This window comes from Nematostella vectensis, chromosome 12 (genome assembly GCF_932526225.1).
Source record: "Nematostella vectensis chromosome 12, jaNemVect1.1, whole genome shotgun sequence".
NCBI classification, from domain to species: domain Eukaryota; kingdom Metazoa; phylum Cnidaria; class Anthozoa; order Actiniaria; family Edwardsiidae; genus Nematostella; species Nematostella vectensis.
This window is the reverse complement of record NC_064045.1, coordinates 9,121,166-9,142,236: the sequence shown is the minus strand read 5'-3', so window position 1 is coordinate 9,142,236 and position 21,071 is coordinate 9,121,166. Positions and strand designations below refer to the sequence as shown.

The window sequence follows — 21,071 nt, the reverse complement described above, 5'->3', positions numbered from 1 at the left end:
GGATTCCGGTCGTAAACCTTATTTATCATTTTAGTTATCTTATGAATTTGGTCGAAACTGCTTCTACAAATTGAATTTCTTGTAAAAAAAAATTGAAAGAAAGGAGATTAAAAATATCTGCTGAAAGCGGTCATACGATATTTTCACGGGCTACCTGTGTTGATCGAGAAGGCCTGACATATTGTCTACAAAATGGCGGCTCAGGAATGGTAAGTGCTGTCACCAATGGAAATAGTTCTTTCTATTAGAATTTATGTATTGCGCTCTAGCCCAAACACCACGAAAAAATACTACACTGAAAAAAGTATCAGTTGGTAAAAGTTGTGTCGGGTTTGAATGAAGAGATCGTTTGAAGATTGGAAGTTTGCAGAGACGATAAGCCACGGCAGTTTACTTAAAGGAAGTTCCAAAACATCTAACTCTAACTCACCAATGACAAGCTATTGATAGCTCGTTTTGTGTTCGTTTTTGGTTCTTCGTCAAGACTAATTTTCACTGAACTCACCATAATATGTCTGACTCTATCATGCTGACATCTGAACATCAGTTGGTATCCTGAGGAGGCAGCTTTTGCAATGTCTATACTTTATTACCTACTGTACGGTTTGCTTACATAGGGTCTGTGAATGCATAGCGTAGCATATTACCATTGACTGGGTTTTTATTGTTGCTTACATCTTAAGTAGATTGTATCATCTAGTTGGTGATGATGATGAAGATTGTATATATCTTTCCCTTCAGCAAGGAGCCAGGATTTTGAGCGGGGGGGGGGGGGGGGGGGGTTTACCCATAAAGCAGACAATTTCCTCTTAGGTAGCTCCTAGCCCATAGTGGAACTTAGGGCACTCCTTTATTAAGAGCGGAAAAACTCTAATCATCCTTGCTTTTCAAAAAAATATGTGAATCAATGTCAAGAAGGTTGGCCATGTTCTAAATAACTTTTATTTCTTTGCTTGTTTTTATTTTAGGGTTGCCAGAACAAGGCATTATGAGCAAGAAAAGCATTACTGTAGCCAGCAGCCTGTAAGCGATCATCCATTGAGAGTTGGAAAAGTCCTTGTAAGTGAAGTAGAATATATGGTAGCTAGTCGTTTCCTCCATAAACCGGTTTGTCAATTGCAAAAACAGTTTGTCCATAACCATAGCCGTTTTGTCCATAGATATAATATGGGTTTTAATATCCATCTTTTACAGAATATTTTAAGTGTTTGAAAGGCAAACTTTCTCTTTTATACTTGTATCGTACAAATCAATATATACCATGAACGCTTTGAGAGATACGCCCTGAAAATCAACCAATGAGAGCATGCCTAGGACCATAACCCTATAATAAATTTGGTTATTGCATGTGGTATACCATTAAAGCTCTATTAAGTCAAAATTGTTCAGACAAGCTCCCTTCTCCCTTCTTAACACCCCCTTCTTCTTAGAAGCAGAAAAAATATTAGTGTTCCCAAGATTACATGATTCTTGCTTGGTCTAAACATAAGAAGGACACCAAATGTTAATGTAGAGAAAAGCAGAATATACACAAATTTATAGCATCTGAGACTTCAGTAGTGGCCAAAATACCTAGTACCGAAAATTGGAAAAAAAAATTTTAAGGGCACTAGGTCCCCTCTCTGGAAGACCTCCTCTCCAATAAGTCCTCCTATTTAATATTCTATTCCTTTTTTTATGCCAGACTGTTGACAAAAGTTCCAAAGCACCCAAACCTGCCGCTGCCCCTAAAGATGATCCTCTAACTGTGACCAGTAAGGGTGACAATTTTGACGGGCTTGACCCTCTCTCCATGTTTGTTGCTGAGGAGGCTGCAACAAGAAAAACACCCAGCTCCGTTGTGGTTCCAACTGTCAGAGAAAGGGTAACAGCTTGTTACTGTAAATACTGATGGTTTACCCTGCTTGGAGAAGGAACTCGGTGATGATGATGATGGTGTTGATGGTGAAGATAATAGCGATGATGATTATGACAGTAATGATATTGATGGTGAAGATGATGGCGATGATGATAATGACAGTGTTAAAGAGTAGAATGATATTAGTCATGGCAAGGATAATGGTGTTGCTGAGGATGAAGATGGTGAGGATGATGGTGATGGTAATGGTGGTGATGGTGATGATGATGGTGTTGTTGAAGGTGGAGATAATGGCGATGATGATAATGACAGTGTTAGAGAGGAGAATGGTATTAGTCATGGCAAGGATAATGGTGTTGCTGATGATGAAGATGGTGAAGATAATGGTAGTGGTAATGATGGCGAAGATGATAATGGCAGTGTTAGAGAGGATAATGGTATTAGTCGTGGCAAGGATAATGGGTAGCTGATGATGGTGATCGTAAGGATAATGGTAGTGGTGACAATTGCAATGATGATAATGACAGTGTTAGAGGGGAGAATTGTATTAGTCATGGCAAGGATAATGGTGTTGATGATGATGGAGATGGTGAGGATGATGGTGATTGTGGTGGTATGGTGATGGTCATGGTGATAGTGATGTTGATGGTGGTGGTACTGGTAATGATGATGGTGATGGTGATGGTGAGAGTGGTGATGACAGTGATGATGGTGATGGTGAGGGTGGTGATGGTGATGGTGAGAGTGATGATGATGGTGATGGTGAGGATGATGGTAGTGGTGATGATGGCGATGATGATAATGACAGTGTTAGAGAGGAGAATTGTATTAGTCATGGCAAGGATAAGGGTGTTGCTGATGATGGAGATGGTGATGATGATGGTGATTGTGATGGTGAGGATGATGGTGGTGATGGTGATGGAGATGGTGAGAATGATGATGGTGATGTTGATGGTGGTGATGATGATGGTGATGATGGTGATGGTGAGAGTGACGGTGATGGTGATGGTGGTGAGAAACCTCCTACAAAAGTGGTTACCTGAAGAGGAGTGATATATAAAAAAAAACTCTTCAGGTACCACCAGGTTTTGGAATCCCTGCAGTAGTTGCTCACTACTCTGCCTCTTTAGGATGACTCCTTGAGTGGTATGAGAGATGCAGTTGATTCTGGTGATGATGACACGTTTGAGCCATGGTCCAGTAAAAAGACAGGTATCCTGGCAAAATATACCACATCAGAGAAACTCTCCATTACCACAGTAAGTGGTTATTCAATATATAAACCCTACTAGAACTACAGTATTACAAAGATAAATCACTGCACAAGTTTCTCAGTTAAGTTTTCATACCTTTGTCAGTAAAGGCACTTGAAACTTATTTGAGTAAACTTGAGTTTAAATAATTCTAAAGACATACAAATTTCTACAATAAATTTTCTATAACTTATATTTCTATGCCCTTATTAAAGTAAAAAAAAACTTTTTCTTCCCTAGAACTTTGTCTTGATAAGCTTTATTGCAGTGTTGTTATTTTTTCTTCATTTTTTTTTTTTTTGCTAGATAAGAAAAAAATTAGGAAAAATACTCTATTCATCACATCAATATAATATTTTTTTTGAATTTCCATGTCTATTAGAATCCTTTGATAACAGAGTTTTGCATTTTTCCAATAATTCTATCAAACTCTATAGACTTTAACTATTGATATTATTGTTTGCTAGTCAGGCTTGCATTTAGGGAGACAAAATTTAAAAATTGCTTATTAATGAATGATTAATGTTTTTTAACATATTTCAGAGTTTCCTGTCATCATCTGACAAGGATAAAAGTGAGTGATGCCATTTATAATCTATAATGTTGTAAATTGTGTATACTGTTCCCATATGAGCATTTAAGTAATGTTAATACCCTTGTTGTTTCAGTTGTTATCAAGCAACAAACTACAGTTGTGGATAAAGTAAAGCATAGACTTGAACAGCTTGATGACTTCGAAGAGGTGCATTTTTTTTTTGCTTTCCTTTTAACTTGCTTTAGGTATGTGGTTGTATCTATGGAAATAGACCTTCTGTTAATGAAGTTAACAGAAGTTTAAATAAGTTTAAATACTGCCAGCATTATAATTAGTCAAAGGAAACTGTGTGGGAAATCTGTGCAGTATTGGGCTGTTTGCACTTTGGCCCAGCTCTAGTCCAGCATTCTGCCAGTAATTCTTGTCCAGCAAAATTGGTAATGTTTGCATTGGGGCATGAAATAACTTTCAAAATCTAATTGAATTTATATTTTAAAGGGTTCTGTGAAGGAAATGTTAAACCTTAGCCAGCAAGACTATGTTAAAAGGATTGAAGAGCTAAATCAGGTGATGTATAATGCTTGGTACACTGATATTTTTATTTACTAGTCTCAAGGTTGCTAGACACTTGACAAAAATGTTTCTCAATTTTATCAAATTCAGTGAAGGCACTGCTGCTAAATCAAGAGCTGGTCATAAGTTTTCATTTTACCTGTTTTAACGTCTTGATACCAACAACGATAAGGCGTGCCAAAACAGCAGAACCTATACTGTACCTGTGAATGTCGCCATTTGCCAAAGTTTCTCTCTGACTTGTGTTGTGCCTTTGTTGTTACTTAGGCACTGATATCTGCTTGGGAAAGTGACCAAAGGGTGAAAGCTTTAAAGATAGCAATCCAAGTAAGTGTTGTACTGCCCAATGGGAGAGGTACTCTGATATTGGCATGACAGGGTTGGGGGATTTGAAGGGCTCCGCATTTTACCCCTGGTTAAAAGAAGTGAAGCAAAACGATGGTGTGTTTGGAACACATTTATATTCATTTATGATTGTGTGCAATCCACACCATTGTGGAATTGGTTATCTTGGCAAGTGTTTAAAAAATCTTTTTTTTTTTTTTAAATTCAGGGTATGGCATTTTTAGCCTGTGTAACTGCACTAAAGGGGAGGGGTAAGGGGTCTGGGGACAAAAGAAAAAAAACATAGTCTGCAGCCAGGGAAGACTTTCCCCCGGTCTCTCCTGGCCGAAGTTTTCTCTCACCCACGGGCGCTTCCCCCCTCCTCTTTAGTGCAGCTATGCAGGCTAAGCATTTTTAAGGTATTTTTTAGGAATAACATTTTGGGCTGTGTTATCCCCTGTCCACCCCCACCCCCCTCCCCTGAGTGTACCATCCACCGTCCTTCCCCTGTATTGCTCTATTATCATTTTACTCCTAATTGTCTCATCTATCATCTTTCAGTGTGCAAAACTGCTGGCAGATACTTCTGTTATCCAGTTTTATCCTAGCAAATTTGTTCTCGTTACAGACATTCTGGACACATTTGGTAAGTGAATAATTTAAATAATTTAACCTTTTTTTATATTCAGGCTTTCTCCAACTTGAACTTACTAATGATAATATTCTTAAAAATAAAGACAACAAGTGGTAAGATGAACAACAGTGAACAGCTCCAACTTTGTGTTACTCCCTATAAATACCATTTTGTTAGATCCTTATGTGTTATTGTTTTTGTGTTTTGCAGGACGACTAGTGTATGAGCGACTTCATAGAAAGTCCAGTATGTTCACACCCGGTAGTTCTGTACCAGTGATGCTACCAGGTAAGCTGTATTTTATACCACATTTATACTGCAGCCACTATCATTTATTCCTAAATGTATTATACACTGTATTTATTGCCTTTAAGCAATCAGAAATTCTCTTGGTTGGCCCATGACCATGTACCAGAAAAGATCATACATAGCAAATTCACTATGTTATTGTTCTTAGAAAAGTTCACCCCTGACCAAGTGCCACAATCAGCAAAGGAGACATGTCGAAACTGGTTCTACAAGATCGCCTCTATCAGAGAACTTGTCCCCAGATTGTATCCTGAACAGCTATTTTAAAGTGCAGTTTATATGCATCATACAGTAAAATTGAATTGCAGAATAATTTTTTGTTTGGTCACTGGACCTATGTACAGTACCCCTGTTTGTACATGTTACTAATAACGCATGTAACTAGTTAAAATAACTTAGGATTTGTTTGTCAAATGTGCTTACTATTTGGGAAGAGCAGTTGCTCAGTAGTCCCATGCCTATTGCGAGAGTACATTAGGTACGTAGTGAAACTTAGGGGAATAAGCATCAGATTTATCAAGGTTATGTTAAATTTCCTTAACAAATCATTAGCTATGTTGAGATTGCAATTCTTAAGTGCTACAACTTCCTCACCCAAGGGTAAAGTCAGTGACAATTCTTATCTTATGCATGCCTTCTTTGAGCTGTTATATTGTGAGTATAAATATGTGAGCCTGGTGTTAACACTTTATAGAGTGATGTACTCTGCTTTGTGTTGAATAGGGAGTTTTCTCAAGCTCTTGTTCGACTGACCAAAATGCTCCGTGGTGTTGGTGACCCCCTGGTGGCAATATACGCCAGATGCTATATTTGCAGGGTGAGTTACAGGGTGTAAATCTTATTATGATGGTGTCAATGACTTTAATAACGATTATGGTAAGTTTGGAGATGACAATGATGGTGATGACAGTGTTTATTATAGTCACGGTAATGATGTGATCATTTGGTGACTATTATGGTAATAATGGGGATTATTATTTTGTTAATGATCTGTGATGATTATTGTGATGTAATCAAGGTGGTGTTGACGATGATGTTGATGATAATTATGATGATCGTGATGGTAATGATGTGATCATGATAACAATAACAATGGTGATGATGTATAAAGTTGTGGTGACTACGTAAAAAGATGGCAATGATAATGAAAGTGATGATCAAGGGGTACCTACACTTGATAAGTACGCATTTGAGATGTATTTCAAAGGGAGTGGCTAGACCTTTACTAAGGCGACAAAAGTGAGTTGTTGTATCATTTCAGGTCGGAATTCTTGTTGCTCCAGATGTAAAAGAGCACTTGATTGAGAACTTGTACAGCTTCATTACATGTTATAAGCAGCTGCAGAGTGACACTGTACAAAACACACTCGCAGTTCAGCGTCTAGGTGAGCTGGTTGTTAAAGTAACTCTGTCAGCAACCATTTTGCCGTCCTAGTGTTTGAAAGCATCCATTTCCATGAGCTGATTTGGGCAAGCTTTTTTACATTTTTTTTAAAAATCAAATTTGGTATGAAATAATATATAAATCTTTTTACATGATTATTTCGAGATACTCAATATTGCAAGAGATTTCACCTTCTGTTTTTATGTATGATAAAATGTTTTTTGCATAACCTAGGATGAAGTTGCAGCCATGCTTGTGTGTTTGATTTGCATAACCTCAATTGTGCAGGGTCAGTACGCAGCTCTTACAAGCTGCAATTTGATTGGGCAAATGAACAATATCCGCACCTCGACACAAAGAACGAGAAGAATAGAGACAAAAGAACTCCTTTGTAAAACAAAGATAATAGGAGACAAAGCAGCTGCGTACTTACTCATTGTGCATATGCTTAATTGTGTAGTCTTAGTTGTGTGTTTGATTTGATGTAGAGATATGTCAAACTCGACTCTGGCATGCCCTCTAATCTTGGCCAACCTCTGGCCTCAGAGAAGCCCAACCTTGTCCCCAGGGTCTTCAGGAGAATTTTCACTAGATGGCCATTGAGACGAGGTTGTTTCTAGATTACAGGGTGTCAAACATTTCTAGAGCCACCTGATAATGCCCCTATGGCACGCTGATTAGTTTTAGACCTTACTTTTGTGTACTTTGATTTGACCACAGAGATGCATCAATACCTCCAGCTGTACCCTCCTGCACTAGACTGGGTTCTGCAATGTGTGGCACACGGCACGCCAGAGGTATAGTCACGCCAAGTCACGCCATCACTCCTACCCTCTGGCACAGAGCTTTCTGTGTTGCTCGTATCCTTTGCTCTACATAACAAAGGAAACAAGTGACACTGAAAGATCTGCACATGAGGCAGGTTGTGTTAGGTCTCATCATGTTGCATAAGGTCTTTTTATCTTACAACATGTCATCACACTTTTTATCATGTCACGTTTCCTCCTTGTCACATCACATCATTTCCTGTCACGTCATGTCACATCATTATTCCCATAATGCCAAGTTTAAATTGGAAAAGCATGAATGTACCATGCCACTCATCCTGAACTGTATTAGATAAGTATTAAATTGTAGATTCTGTTGTAGTATGAGTCCTGGTTATTTTTAGGGCTAAATGTTAGGTTCCCTTCTTTCAATGTGTCATCTCTATCTGCTTAAAACTCATGATTGTTTGTTTACTTGCATTATGCAGAGCACTCTGACAGACATTTTGGAACGCTGTAAAGAGGAATGCAACAGGTAAACCACAACAATAAATCAAAACTCAACAACAGCAAAGAAACACCAACAATATCGACAAACGTAGTAACAATGAAACCACCATAACAAAAAACACCAAAAAACATAAGATCAAAAACGAAACAACAATAATTAAAACAACACGACAACTACTGTACACTAAAATAGCAACACAAATTGTATCAGCAACAGCAACAATATCAAAAGGGAAAAATAACAGCAAAAACAACAAAGACCCCAACAACAATAAAAGAAGAGCATAGGCAACAAAAGAATCAGCAACCACAATTACAAGAACAATAATCTTAACAACAACGACAAAAGAAGCAACCATCATACAATAACATCAACCACCATACCAACAACAGTATTAACTATCAAAACCGTAAAGCAACTCTGATGATATCGACAGGAAAAGCAGATAGACAACACAGCAAGTTACGATAAACTTCACCCAGGACATCAAGACTATTACAGAAACCAACAATGGCACCTTATTCTGTGCACATAGCAACAGCAACTAGTTATCTCAAATTATACCATGGCCCTGTATTCACTTGTTTGCTTTGCATTTCCTTGTTTGCCTACCTAGTGCGCTGCTGTTGAACTCTATCATCCTCGCGTTCAAGCCAGAGTACATCACACAAAGGTACTGTGCACAGACAGGCATTTTGGCTGGGTACCATTTTGCGGTTTCAGGAATTAGATTGTTTCGTGTTCATTTGTTTGCATTAGCAATTGTGATGGCAAATGAAAAATAAGGTGTTTGCCCTATGCATTAATGTTCAAAGAGGTTGCGGCTCTGCCTCACTCAACAATGTTACAGTATGTTTTGTAAGAGAGATCAACATATGGTTTCTGTAAATAGAATATCCCTTTAAGTCACATATTTTGCTTTTAGGGCGCTACTGTTTACAGATCTGATTAAGAATTGTGAAGAAGCTGGTTTTCCAAAGGTACAGTATCTCCCCGTAGAAGAAGACTATAGGGTATTAGAGAAGGAAATGAATTATCTTATCATTTACTGCATCCTTGACTACAGCATATTCTCATCTCTGACTTGTGATATTCTAGCATCACCTGTATCGTTCCCTTGGTCTGAACCTTATCATTTGTGACCCTCCAGAAGAACAGAAGCTCCCTATACTCAGTGAGGTAGGGTATCTAGTGCCTTGGTCAAGCATCTTTGTCCCTCCCCAGTGACCCAGACCCCCTATCTTATACCAATCTGCAGTGCCGAAGCAGGCCTTGAAATATTGCAGTTCCGTAGCAGGCCTTAAAATATTGGGGGGGGGGGGGGGCACAATACAAAAACATTAAGAAAATATTGGGGGCACAGCCATAGCCATCCTGGAGAGATGAAGAAAGACTTATTAATGACATCATCATTTTTACATTTAAATTACAGGTGTGGAAGGTTGTTATGAAATTGAAAAATCCTGGAGTAAGTTCTTAACATTGAATATTATTATTAATACCATTTTTGTACTTATACTAAAATGTCACACAAAGTAACCATTTACATTGGTCAATCAAGCGACTTAGTGAAATATTTATTGTTTGTTTTGGTTGGGGGTTTTAAATTTCTCTTTTAGATTTTTTTTTAATGTGAACAATACAAAAAGCACTCTGGCTAGTAAGATTCTTAACTGACAGTGGCATAAAAATAGGTTAAACTATCACAATTAGAAATAGCCACATTCAACCCATCCTACAATAAAACGGCTTGATTCTATGCAGGAATATTTTTCAAAGATACTTTAAACAAAACCAATGGATCAATGGACTTCAAGACATTGTAGGTGTTGGCAAAGTGTGTGAAAATGGTTGCTGTCTTGCAGGAGTACATCAGCTGTGCAGAAGTCTGGGTTGAGTACCCATGCAGGCATTTTACGGTACAATTAAACAATTTTTATACAATTGAACCATACCCAGGGGTGTAGTCAGGTGGCCTAGCCCCCCCCCCCCCCCCCCCCATTTTAGCAAGCCAAAAATACAGTAAATGTATGAGACATAATCTAAAGCAGAGGAGAAAATGCCTTGAAAGTCCCTTTAGGGCCCCCTCCTGTTAAAAATCCACTGCTGTCTCATCCCACGCACCTGTCATCGAGGCTCAGTTGAGAACGAGAAGAATTGTAATGTAACAGTAAACTGTCTTCTTACATTTCTGGTCTGGCTCTTCCCCTCTTGCCTTCTTGCCTCACAGTCAAGCCAGGATTCTTATTTTATGGTTTTACACAATGAAATATGCAAAAAAGAAAAGGCAAACTAAGATTCTATAAATTGATCACCACTTGCATCTAATATAAAAAAATTTAAGTAAAATACAAAAGCTATGAATATTCCTTTTATTTTATTTCTCTCGTTTTTTTGTTGATTGACTTTCATTTGTTCAGGTATTGGTACATAGTAGATAGATAGAGCTATACCCTCTGTTGAGACCTCAATCTCAATTTGCTTTGTTCATTTTGAATCACAAACATCACGCCTTAAACATTATTTTGTTTTATAGAAACGCGAAATAAACACCCTTATTGGAGATGTGATAAAGCACATGTTGCCTGATAGGGCATTTGAGCAGTTCTACCCTCAGGTAAGCCCTGGCTTAATAGAGCATTCGAGCAGTTCTAGCCATGGTTAAGCCCGGCTTAACATGGCATTTGAGCAGTTTTCTCTCAGTTTATTAAGCCTGGCAACAGGGCAGATGGAGTGACTAAGAATTTGTGGCGTGAAAAGTGTCTTATACTTCTAATTTTGGCGAGACAGGTGACTGTGAGCGTGACCCAGACAAATGAAAAGTGATTGTTACAGTTACAATCATTACAACTATCCCTGACTGTGCGTAGTTGGTGGTTATGACCACAGCTATTGAATACCACAGTTGTTAGCGTTGACCAACACATTATCCCTGATAATATATAGACATACATGATACATATATAATCTTTTCTATACTAATGTCAGTACTTTTAATTCTAGCTGTTGTCAATTGTGTCCAAAATTCTCGATAATGTGCACGACTTCTCAGTCCTTGTGTCCATGGTAAGGAATTCCCCTCTATTGCCTTACTGGTCTGTCTATCCCACATGCGTGAGAAACCACAATTTTAAACAAAGCCAGAGTTAAGAAGTGAAGAGAATACAGGATTTTCACCTAAAACCAAATCCGAGTACATTCACTTTATTTTCTTTTGGGGGTTTTTGTGGGGGATACCCACATGGAAAGCACTGGTTAGTCTAAGCTTGTTCAAATCCATAGACAGAAAACCCGTAAGCTTAAATTGCCATGTTTCTTAAATATCATGCATTCAGTTACAGACCTTTAGTATATGTTTTGGGTCTCGTTGTGTATGTGGTTCCTGTTATCGCTTGGCATTGTATTGATATCAATACCTTGCCATTTCTAGGACAAGCTCCTTCCGTTCTTGGACGTGTTTTAATTCCTTGCCTTTTCTAGGACAAGTTTTCCATTCTTGGACAAGTTTTAATTCCTTGCCTTTTCTAGGTCAAGTTCCTTCCATTCTTGGACATGTTTTAATGCCTCGCCTTTTCTAGGTCAAGTTCCTTCAATTCTTGGACATGTTTTAATGCCTTGCCTTTTCTAGGAGAAGTTCCTTCCATTCTTGGACATGTTTTAATTCCTTGCTTTTTCTAGGACAAGTTCCTTCCATTCTTGGACATGTTTCAGAAGGAGTCCATCAAGGTGGATGCGTGCAAAATGATTATGGAAGCTTTTGTCAAGTAAGGGCAACAGTCTCTTTCTCATAACCTGCTTAGCAGACGTTTCCGTGGATTTAATTCCCATCTCTTTACTGGATCTCTTCGTGTATCTCTTTACTCAATCAAACTTACAGTACTGGCGCAAAACCCTCAAAGGAAAGTTTGCTGCTGATTTCCGTAGATCTTGTGTAAAATGGCAAAAGTCTTAAATATTAAAAGCAAAATTTCTGTTTACCTGTTGCATTCAAGTTTTTTAAACACAGCTTACGGAAATTCTTCTAATGGTATCCAGTATAAAGTTCAGTTTTCTTTTAAAGATAACTGTTACATAGAGGCGTGTTATTTAAAAGCCCTTGTCTGCCACAAGGGGTAGCGATGGTTTTGTTTTTTTCCAAAATGTTATTTTAGGGGTCTCGGGGCCTTTTTATACCACGGTCTTGGATTTTTAAACGCGATCTCAGGGCCTTGATTTTTTTGTTAAACTCAATCTTCGTTACATGATATCTTTTTTGTAATGTAGCAAGATTGTATTGTAACTCTACTTATTTGTTGTTGTTTATGACATACCTCTAGCAAGTTATCTGATTTCAAGCTTGAAAAAAAATGCTTGGGCTTGGTTGTTAAGAGACCGGAAAAGCTCATGGCGCTTGGAATCCGAAATTTGACAAAAGTCCCGGGCTCAGATCCTGAAACACGGGTCTCGGCGACTTGGCAAATCTCTGACAAATCGCTACCATTGCTCCCTACCATTGTTTGTGTTTTCAACCAATATTGAAATAAAAATTATGAGACGAAAATCTCAAAATAACCATGTAAAAATAAAATCACATGCTTTATTTAATAAATCCAATAAAAGAATAACTCAACAACTTCCCAAAATCAGCCGATGGAAATGGACACTTTTTCACACTTGGTAATCTGATAGGACGACAAAATGGCCGCTGACAAGGCTTGTCTTGTCGTGTCTAAGCTGGTACCCTAGGGCAAGGTTTAACTGTATTCTGGTATTATAGAATAGTTAATCTCCATGTATTGTTTGCAGATACCAGCATGAGCCAACGACAGATCCAATGGTGCAGAATGCCCTGATGTTCGTTTGCAAAACGCTCCATGACTCAGTAAAGTATGTCATGTTTCATACATACATCGGCTGCAGTCAAGCTTTAAAGGCCATTTAATCCTGTTTAAACAAAAGCCCCCGTTTCCATAATTAGTGTATATTCAAAGCTCTAAAAAACCTTCACTTTAAGAAATTATCATTTGGTAGTATTCACTGTTTGTTTTGCTGTTTTTAGTGTTGTTTAGGGTTTGCAACAGATGCATGTAGAATAGCACCCAGATAGAGTAGCACCCTAATCCTAACCCATGTTCGTTTAGCATTAGATTATTTAGATTTTTGTTTTGTTTTAATTCTATTATTGTGGGTTCTTGGCATCACAAGAGCCATTATTTATTTTTTTCATTGGCCAGCACTTACATGGTAGCAGCTTCTTAGCTGTTGGAAATCGTTGTCTAGAGTTCCGTAGAATTATCAATCTTGCAAAAAGAAATTTGCATTTGTCATTTAGAATGGTAGAATGTGATAAGGTTTTCATACCCTACATGTAAAGAACCTTAAATTGATGTCATTGTTGGGTAGGATACCTAGGAGGTGCATGCGAGAACGTACTCAGCATTCTCGTTTAAGTAATTGCTTTCTATGGTACGTCCTGTTTTGTACAGTGCTCTTACAATGGAAGATGAACGTCGAGTCATTGGCAACCTCATCACTGGATATCTGAAGAAGGTACTTTGCTGGTCTAACAAGTCTTTTCTTTTATAAGATGTCAATATTATATACAAAAGGAACAGTTTTCCTCTGTTTGCTTTAGTATCTGCCATAGGCTGTTCTCGGTATTAATAATTATGCTCTTGGATCTATTCGAACTTGTTTCTTTGAAATTTTGTTGAAATGTTAGTTTTATTGTCAGTTTTTTATCCTCACATCTTTCATCAAGAACCTCTACTGATGTTTCATTCCCCTACACTTGTTCCTTTAAACTTGATTTCATGATTTCATGTTTTATTCAGACTGATTTTGGTCGTGACTTTGAGAAACAGTTGGACTTCTACGTTGACACTAGAGCAAGTTTCTCCAATCTTGACGCTGTGCTTGTCACGTTGGTACAGGTAAGATATTTGTGATTTATTATTACGGTCACAGTACTAACATCATACGATCACAGCATGACACAAAATAAAAGAATTAAATTAACAATTCCATTGACCATGCAGGTTTCTTATACAAGAGCCTACATGATTGATCATGTCACAGATAGTGCTGAATCATAATAACATGACATCCCAGAACATGATTGATAGTGTTGTGTTATCATTTTAGAGAGTTAATTTTCTGGCCATGAGAACTCGTGACATCGTCAAAGGAAATCATTCCAGGAAGACAGCTTCTTTTGTTCGGGTGAGACGTTGTCAAGTGTTCATAGTTTTTTTTTTTTTTTTTTTGAGAATGTTTCAGCGTTGAAAGAATTTTGTGTCATTTGCTTTTGATATACCACATTCTAATGCCTTCCTGTACTCCATAACATCAAGCTGACCTGTTAGCCCTTATTATATGTGATTTTAACTGCTTTTTTCACATCTCTAACTGACCGTTGTTTATAGGCATGTGCAGCATATTGCTTCATAACCATCCCGTCAATCGAGGACATTTTCACAAAGCTTCAACTTTATCTGTACTCGGGGCAAGTTGCATTAGCAAATCAAGCTCTCAGCCAAGGTATGAAAAAACACCTTGTAACCCATTGGTGCTGCCAGGGGACTGAGGCAATTACCGGTTTGGGGTACTCATAGTAGAGAAGAAATGTTAAGGAGTTAAACTCCACTAACAAACCTCCTGCCATATGTCACTCCTGGATATTCCACTCTCATCTTTGGCCAAAGAATACTTAGTACAGTAGGAGTCTTTTTTTTATTTTTTCTAGCTTAATTCAATAATAACTAGTCCAAATCATTTCTTATCATGGAATTGCTATGGGCAAACATACCATCATCAAAATAAGTATAAGTATAAAGTATAACATGATAAAGCTTAAGGGATATTCTGTTATTCTCTCTAACAAATCACTCATACATGAGAATATTTTTAACGCTTGTTACACAGGATTAGAGGTTATAGTATTTATTATCTGAACTGTACAGTAGATGCAGCAACAGTTTTACAGTTTTTTTACATCACAGAATTTTTTCATATATCCATACTGCTATTTTTACAGCGGATTCCTTTTTCAAGGCTGCCATTAGCTTAGTACCAGATGTTCCTCGAAATCTTGGTAAGACAGCGTCCTTCATCCCATTAGAATTATGTTTGATGGCTTTAACCTTTTTAAAAAAATTAAAAGACTTAAAATTTCGCGAATATTGTGATGTCAAAGAAATTGGGTACCCACAAAGACTTTGGAGGAAATATAAAGCATCTAATAAGCTTTATGGATACACCTTATCTATGTTTTCGTTCGTTTCCACATATTCAATTAGTAGAGCGTGACTCTACAGTTTTTAATCCCACTTGTTTTGCTTGATTTTATTGTCCGAAAATTGAAAAATCACACAAACAAAGTGATCCTTATTTATTACTGATCTTTATTTATTGACTGCAGAGGTGGATAGTAAACTGAAGGCATCTGAACCGTACCTCATCAATTTCCTGAACAACTTCTTATCCACACTTCTAGTAGTACCGGTAAGATGAAGTTGCCTTTTAACACTCACAAGAGTGTTATGACTAAACAACATTGGAAATGAAATGAGACTAAACAACGTTTAATGACACTCTGGCGACACCAGATGCAATTCATCATGCATCTAGCTTGTCAAGTCCATTTTTTGATACTTACTCAAAACAATGTAGAATCATATATTGAAGAAAAATCAATAGAAGGTTGAAATAATGGCATGGTTTAAGTCTATGTGAAAACAGAGTAGTTGGCTGACATTTTGAACATTACAGGGCATAGAACATATCACTTCAGCCTTATTCATCCCTTATTTCACCACTCCTCACAAATGACCTAGTTTTTCTACTGCTCTTCGATAGTCTTTCTTTTGTTTTAGTCGTCTCTTTATTTTGCCACTCACCAGGATAACCCTGAGACGGGGGTCTTGTATCTCGTAAGGGGTCTGCTCGATGTTGTCACAGACTTCTCCTGGGAACTGAACAGCGATGCCAAGATGAGTTTGTACTTGAATGCTATTTGTCTGTTGTCTGCTATGTGTCAGGTGAGGACAATTAGTTTCTAGCTCGTCCTTTGTTCGAAACTTTCCCCATGTCTACAACGTTAGACCTATCACACTATTAATAAACATTGGTGTCGCATTCCTCAGGGGCAACACCTGGGATGTAGAGGTCCCATTAGTTTCCCAGTATTAACCAGTATTATACACTACATTCACCAGAGATTTCATTCGTTGTGTATGATCCATAGTAAGAACTATAATAAAAGGGATTTAATCAATCAACTTACCTAACAAATATACAAAGATTGCAAAATAATGACTAAATATCGATTATAACTTACGTCTGATGTCTCCAAGTGCTCCTGACAACTCTTAAGAAAAACTCCTTAAACTCTTTAGAACCTCCTGAAAACTCTGAATAATTACTCTGTGTCTACACTTTGAGCGTCTCAACTCCTGACTCTTGTCTATAAATTCCAAAGTAATTGAATATGAATAAAAGAAAACACAAAAGAGCCAATTACAGTTGAGAGCTATAAATCAATAATCAATTGCGAGACAACAAAAACAAACAGTCCTTTCTGTGGTTAGTTAACTATTACACTATACACGAGAATAGGGCTGAATCTATGTGCAAAGCAATATAAAATTTTTCAAATCAATAAGAAATTCATTTATCTATTGTTCTAGGATACCTACTTGTATCACATTGACAAAGGTGAGTTTTTTAAATATATTTAATTCTATCTTTTTCTGTTTTGTCATATGACATGGAGTATAGGTGTTTCTTATAGTCCATGTCCATTTCCTGTTCCTAATTGGAGAACTTTGGGGGATGTGAGGGGCAAGGTGATAAGGGTAAACTTAGATACAGGAAACAAGGACATTAGCCAGGCAACATGTTTTTCAAAAGTATGAATGGTTTGCAATGAAGGGGGATCTGAAAAAAAAAAGCGTGGGGTGCAAGTAGAACCACCAGTACACCCACCTTTTCGCTAATAAAGGAGGCATTTATTGGGAGGTCTTGATCTTGAGCTACTGTATGACGTATTCAGAATATTGTAAAGATATTCCAAAGATGGGCAGTCGTCACCGATTGTCTATCTTTTTTAAACAGTTGATTCTAATGATAAGCTCTACGGTGGGGACAAGAAGTTCATTGCTGAAGTATGCAAGACGGTAGCAACACTAACAGAAGCGATTTTTGAGCATCTAAAAACTCTCACTTCTGGTGAGGTATGTTTTCCTGGTGTTAGAATAGATTTCTCTCTACACTCAACATCCGTGAATCAAATTTCTTACTACTGTGCAACAAACTCGAATGTAAAGAAATGTCTTATTTACATTGTGAGGGGCGTAGCCAGGGGGTGGCCAATAGGGCCCAGGCCCCTTTCAACAGCCAAAAATACTGTAAATGTATGAGACATTATCTAAAACACAGACGAAACTGCGTTGAAAAGGCATTTTGGGCCCCCTTCTGTTAAAAATCCTGGCTACGCCGGTGACTTGTCTAGTGCAAGTACAGTATGTACGTGACTAATAATGAGGAAATACTTATTCTCGTTAATAGTTATATTCGATTGAGAATCTAGTTTTGACAGCACAGAGGTGATAGTGACCTTATGAATAACAGGATTCACGGCCACTAAACATGTATAGCCAAGTTGGAAAAAAAAAATTTAAAACACTAAAACCAACTTCATCATGACTGTCTTTCATCCCCCTAAAGGTACTGCTTTATCTTCATCATTTCCAGGGTCTTAAAAGACAGGCAGCAATTGCCCTTGGATTCTTCAACAGACTTATCTGTCATGCTGATCTCACCAACCCAGAGCTGATGACCCTTGCTCAAAACCTTTGGAATCTAGCCCAGAAACATGGCTATGGAGGCACCAAGTACATGGTAAGGCAGGGCACAATCGCATGCTCCAGACCTCTCAAGTTAGAATTTTCTGAAAGAGTGAGATTTCCATGAAACAGTCAAAGTGCAGAGTGCTGTACGTGGGAGAGAGTGAGTATAGAGGTTCCCTTCAAAAAAAAAAAATTACCCATGAAATGGTTGAATTTTAGACTACCTAAACTATGTAGGCCACTCAATTCCAATAATTATATTTAGCGCACGTAGCTTTCTTTTCGCTCATTGGTTGCAAAGCTGGCAAATTTTGTTGACAGCGTGAGAAATATGTATCTCAGCATGAGAGCAAGACATGATATTTAAATGCGCGAGTCTCACGCTGAAAGAGTGAGACTGTATGCTAATACAGGGCCACTGGCACTAAGAAAACTACAGATTTTTAGGTATTTGAGATACAGGTCATCATTTTTTGTATATTTTAAGAGTCTTTTTTTAGATTTCTAAAACATTTATGTTTAGAGAATAAAAACAAAACAAATGAACCTAGTTTTACAGTTGTAAGGATTGCATAAGGATTAATGGTTCTACTGGTTGTTTTTTCAGGTACGTACTCTAGATTATATCAAGCAGAGAGGTGGATCTGGACACCCTGGTTTTGCGGATTTGGCCAGGAAAATGCCCCTTCAGACGAGAACATAAGTCTCTTCACACGCATGATTAGGAAACAAGCTCAAAATGAATACCATTTTAGATAGAACTGAAACTGTCTTTCCAAGATGATTAGGAGATTTCAAAAGACATTTCACTCGAGATTAAAAATGCCCAATATCTCATACGCAAAAAAATATCAAGGATAGAAACTTTTTGACATGCCCCCCCCCCCCCCCAAGTATTTTTAAAAATTATTAGGAAATGGCCAGTGGAGGCGTGGCTGCGCCCCCCTCCTCAATATGTTCCTAATGTTTCTGTATCGTGCCCCCCAATAATTCGAGGTCTGCTACGGCTATGGAAACTGTGAAAACAGTGTGTCTAGATTGAGTGAAATATCCAATCAGACCAATGTTGAAAGTCTAAAAGATCAGACGTTTTTTTTTTCTTTTGGAGTAAATGCTGAAATATTACCTTATCACATTTGAAGCAAAAATACATTTACAATATTTCATAGAATTTTAACCACAATTACAATTTTACTAATAAAATTCCAATCCAGTCTTGTGGTATTCTCTACTTACTGTAGAAACGAAAAGCCCAAACTGTCGTGATCTTGTACCAGAACTATTGCTGAAGAAGTCTTATGCACTAGTCAATTGAAACCCCCACCCCCATGGTCCTGGGGAAGGGTGGGGGGTTAGACTTTGACCCTGTACAAAACCGAGAAAAGCCCTCACCCCCTCGGGACAAAACAGCAGTTAAATGCCCCTACCCCTTGGAATGCAAACTATAGGCAACTACCCGACAACAAGTCATCTGAAATAAGCTTTTTTTTATCTTTCAAAGCCAGTACACTTCAGCGAGTACATTTGTACCAATTACTATGAAGATAACAGTTATAAAAAAAAGATGGAAAAATCTATCATCTTCATCTGGCAATATTATTTTTTTAATATACGTTTTTGCACATGTCGCCGTGCAGCATGCCACACGCTAATACATGGGATTGCTTGCTACAGAAGAGTCTCAAGCCAGAAACTAACATGATATTTGTGACACTATTCACTTGTCCCAAACCCCTACGGTGGGGATAAGTGTTAGAGTTAAAAACTGTCTATTTCCCCAACCCCTCGGGACAGATTTTCGTTCAAAAGGGCTCTTAACCCCCACCTTAACCCCACACTTCCCCGGAACCATGGGGGTGGGGGTTTCAAATGACTAGTGCATTAGTAAAGACGAAAATTTGGCAGAGTCGAATTCCAGTTTTTGGTGTACTCTACTTACTGTAAATACAGTTGAGTGCCATTTTCGCCAACAAAATGCAAGCTGCAAATATATAATTAGTAAATAAAAATATAAGTAAATATCCTTGGCAAACTTGAATGAATCTCCGTGTTTGCCCCGCTTTATTCATTCTTTTCGCCCCATGACAGGTAATCCGGAATCCATGAAAAAATGAGATATGGGATCCGGAATCCATGAAAAAATGAGATATGGAATCCGGAATCCATGAAAAAATGAGATATGGAATCCGGAATCCATGCTGCTGGAATCCGGAATCCACGAGAAAAAACCCACATGGAATCCGGAATCCACACACTAGGATCCGGAATCCAGAACCCTATTGGAGAACCTGTCATTGGGCGATTCTTTCTTTCTGTTTTTCTTTTTTCTCTTGGAAAAATGGAAGAATCCATGTCCCCATTACCCTTTGTCTCTTATAACTGAGGGAATCTAGAATCATTTCTACAGGTGCCATGATGCTTTGTCGTCACCACTAATTACACGCTTCTTTACTTGTCCGAACTTTCGCGGGTTGTTTACGATTTGTTGGACTTTGACACCGTAAAAACGCACGTGACTTTCTAGCGCCGAAGGTGAATTGTTCAATTGAAAAAATCATTGAAAACTCGTCCTTTTTGTATTCATATTCATCCTCACAAACCAAATAAATAAAATGTTCAAAGGAGTGCTGTTAATGTGCCCTCAAATCTGTTGCATCAATTAGTTTTTTAAAGCGTTTAAACATTGTGCATACATTCTAAACTGCTAAATGGTCCAATTTACAAATATCCAAGTTCTAAAATAATTTGAACTATCTTAATATCAATTTTAACATTGACTACTAAAATAGCAAGGTTTTTTTGTATTTTTTTTTCGAGGGCCACGCACTATTGGGACACCCTGTCTGTATTTTTCTAATACCAATGTGTATGTAGCTAATGTTGTTGCAATGAATGCGAAGTTTGTACCAACAAAATAGTAAAAAAAAAAACTTGCCGTCTCCCATCTACATACTAAGTTAAAAAACGACTGCTCGAATTTGAAATTAAAACACTACACAAATTTTTTACTATGGAGATTCCCAGCCCGATGGTGCATTTCGAGAGTTTTGGCCCAAAAAAAAAACATAAAAAAATACATAAGCTTGGTTTTAAAAA

The 21,071-nt window shown here is 37.8% G+C and overlaps 1 protein-coding gene across 3 annotated transcripts; it reads left to right on the top strand.

Moving 5' to 3' along the window:
• The first annotated feature begins 66 nt into the window (after window positions 1–66).
• Window positions 67–19,189, top strand: LOC5511768 (VPS35 endosomal protein-sorting factor-like). Of its 3 annotated transcripts, none has more exons than XM_048719397.1 (36): window positions 67–209; window positions 969–1,059; window positions 1,685–1,864; window positions 2,989–3,117; window positions 3,655–3,685; window positions 3,780–3,853; window positions 4,145–4,213; window positions 4,487–4,546; window positions 5,105–5,189; window positions 5,388–5,465; window positions 5,635–5,731; window positions 6,039–6,086; window positions 6,210–6,303; window positions 6,748–6,871; window positions 7,591–7,667; window positions 8,126–8,172; window positions 8,765–8,821; window positions 9,074–9,128; window positions 9,247–9,327; window positions 9,581–9,616; window positions 10,014–10,067; window positions 10,685–10,765; window positions 11,152–11,214; window positions 11,827–11,912; window positions 12,934–13,014; window positions 13,614–13,677; window positions 13,962–14,060; window positions 14,272–14,349; window positions 14,553–14,667; window positions 15,164–15,220; window positions 15,548–15,630; window positions 16,029–16,166; window positions 16,815–16,842; window positions 17,242–17,360; window positions 17,881–18,027; window positions 18,583–19,189. In XM_048719397.1, the coding sequence occupies exons 1-36, from the start codon at window positions 193–195 to the stop codon at window positions 18,676–18,678; spliced, it is 2,919 nt and encodes a 972-aa protein (XP_048575354.1). In that variant the 5' UTR covers window positions 67–192; the 3' UTR covers window positions 18,679–19,189. The 3 variants fall into 3 exon arrangements, with proteins under 3 accessions (XP_048575354.1, XP_048575355.1, XP_048575353.1); XM_048719396.1 differs by lacking the exon at window positions 67–209 and adding an exon at window positions 265–598; XM_048719398.1 differs by lacking the exons at window positions 67–209; window positions 17,242–17,360; window positions 18,583–19,189 and adding an exon at window positions 261–598 and having other exon boundaries at window positions 17,881–18,021.
• The last annotated feature ends 1,882 nt before the right edge of the window (window positions 19,190–21,071 follow it).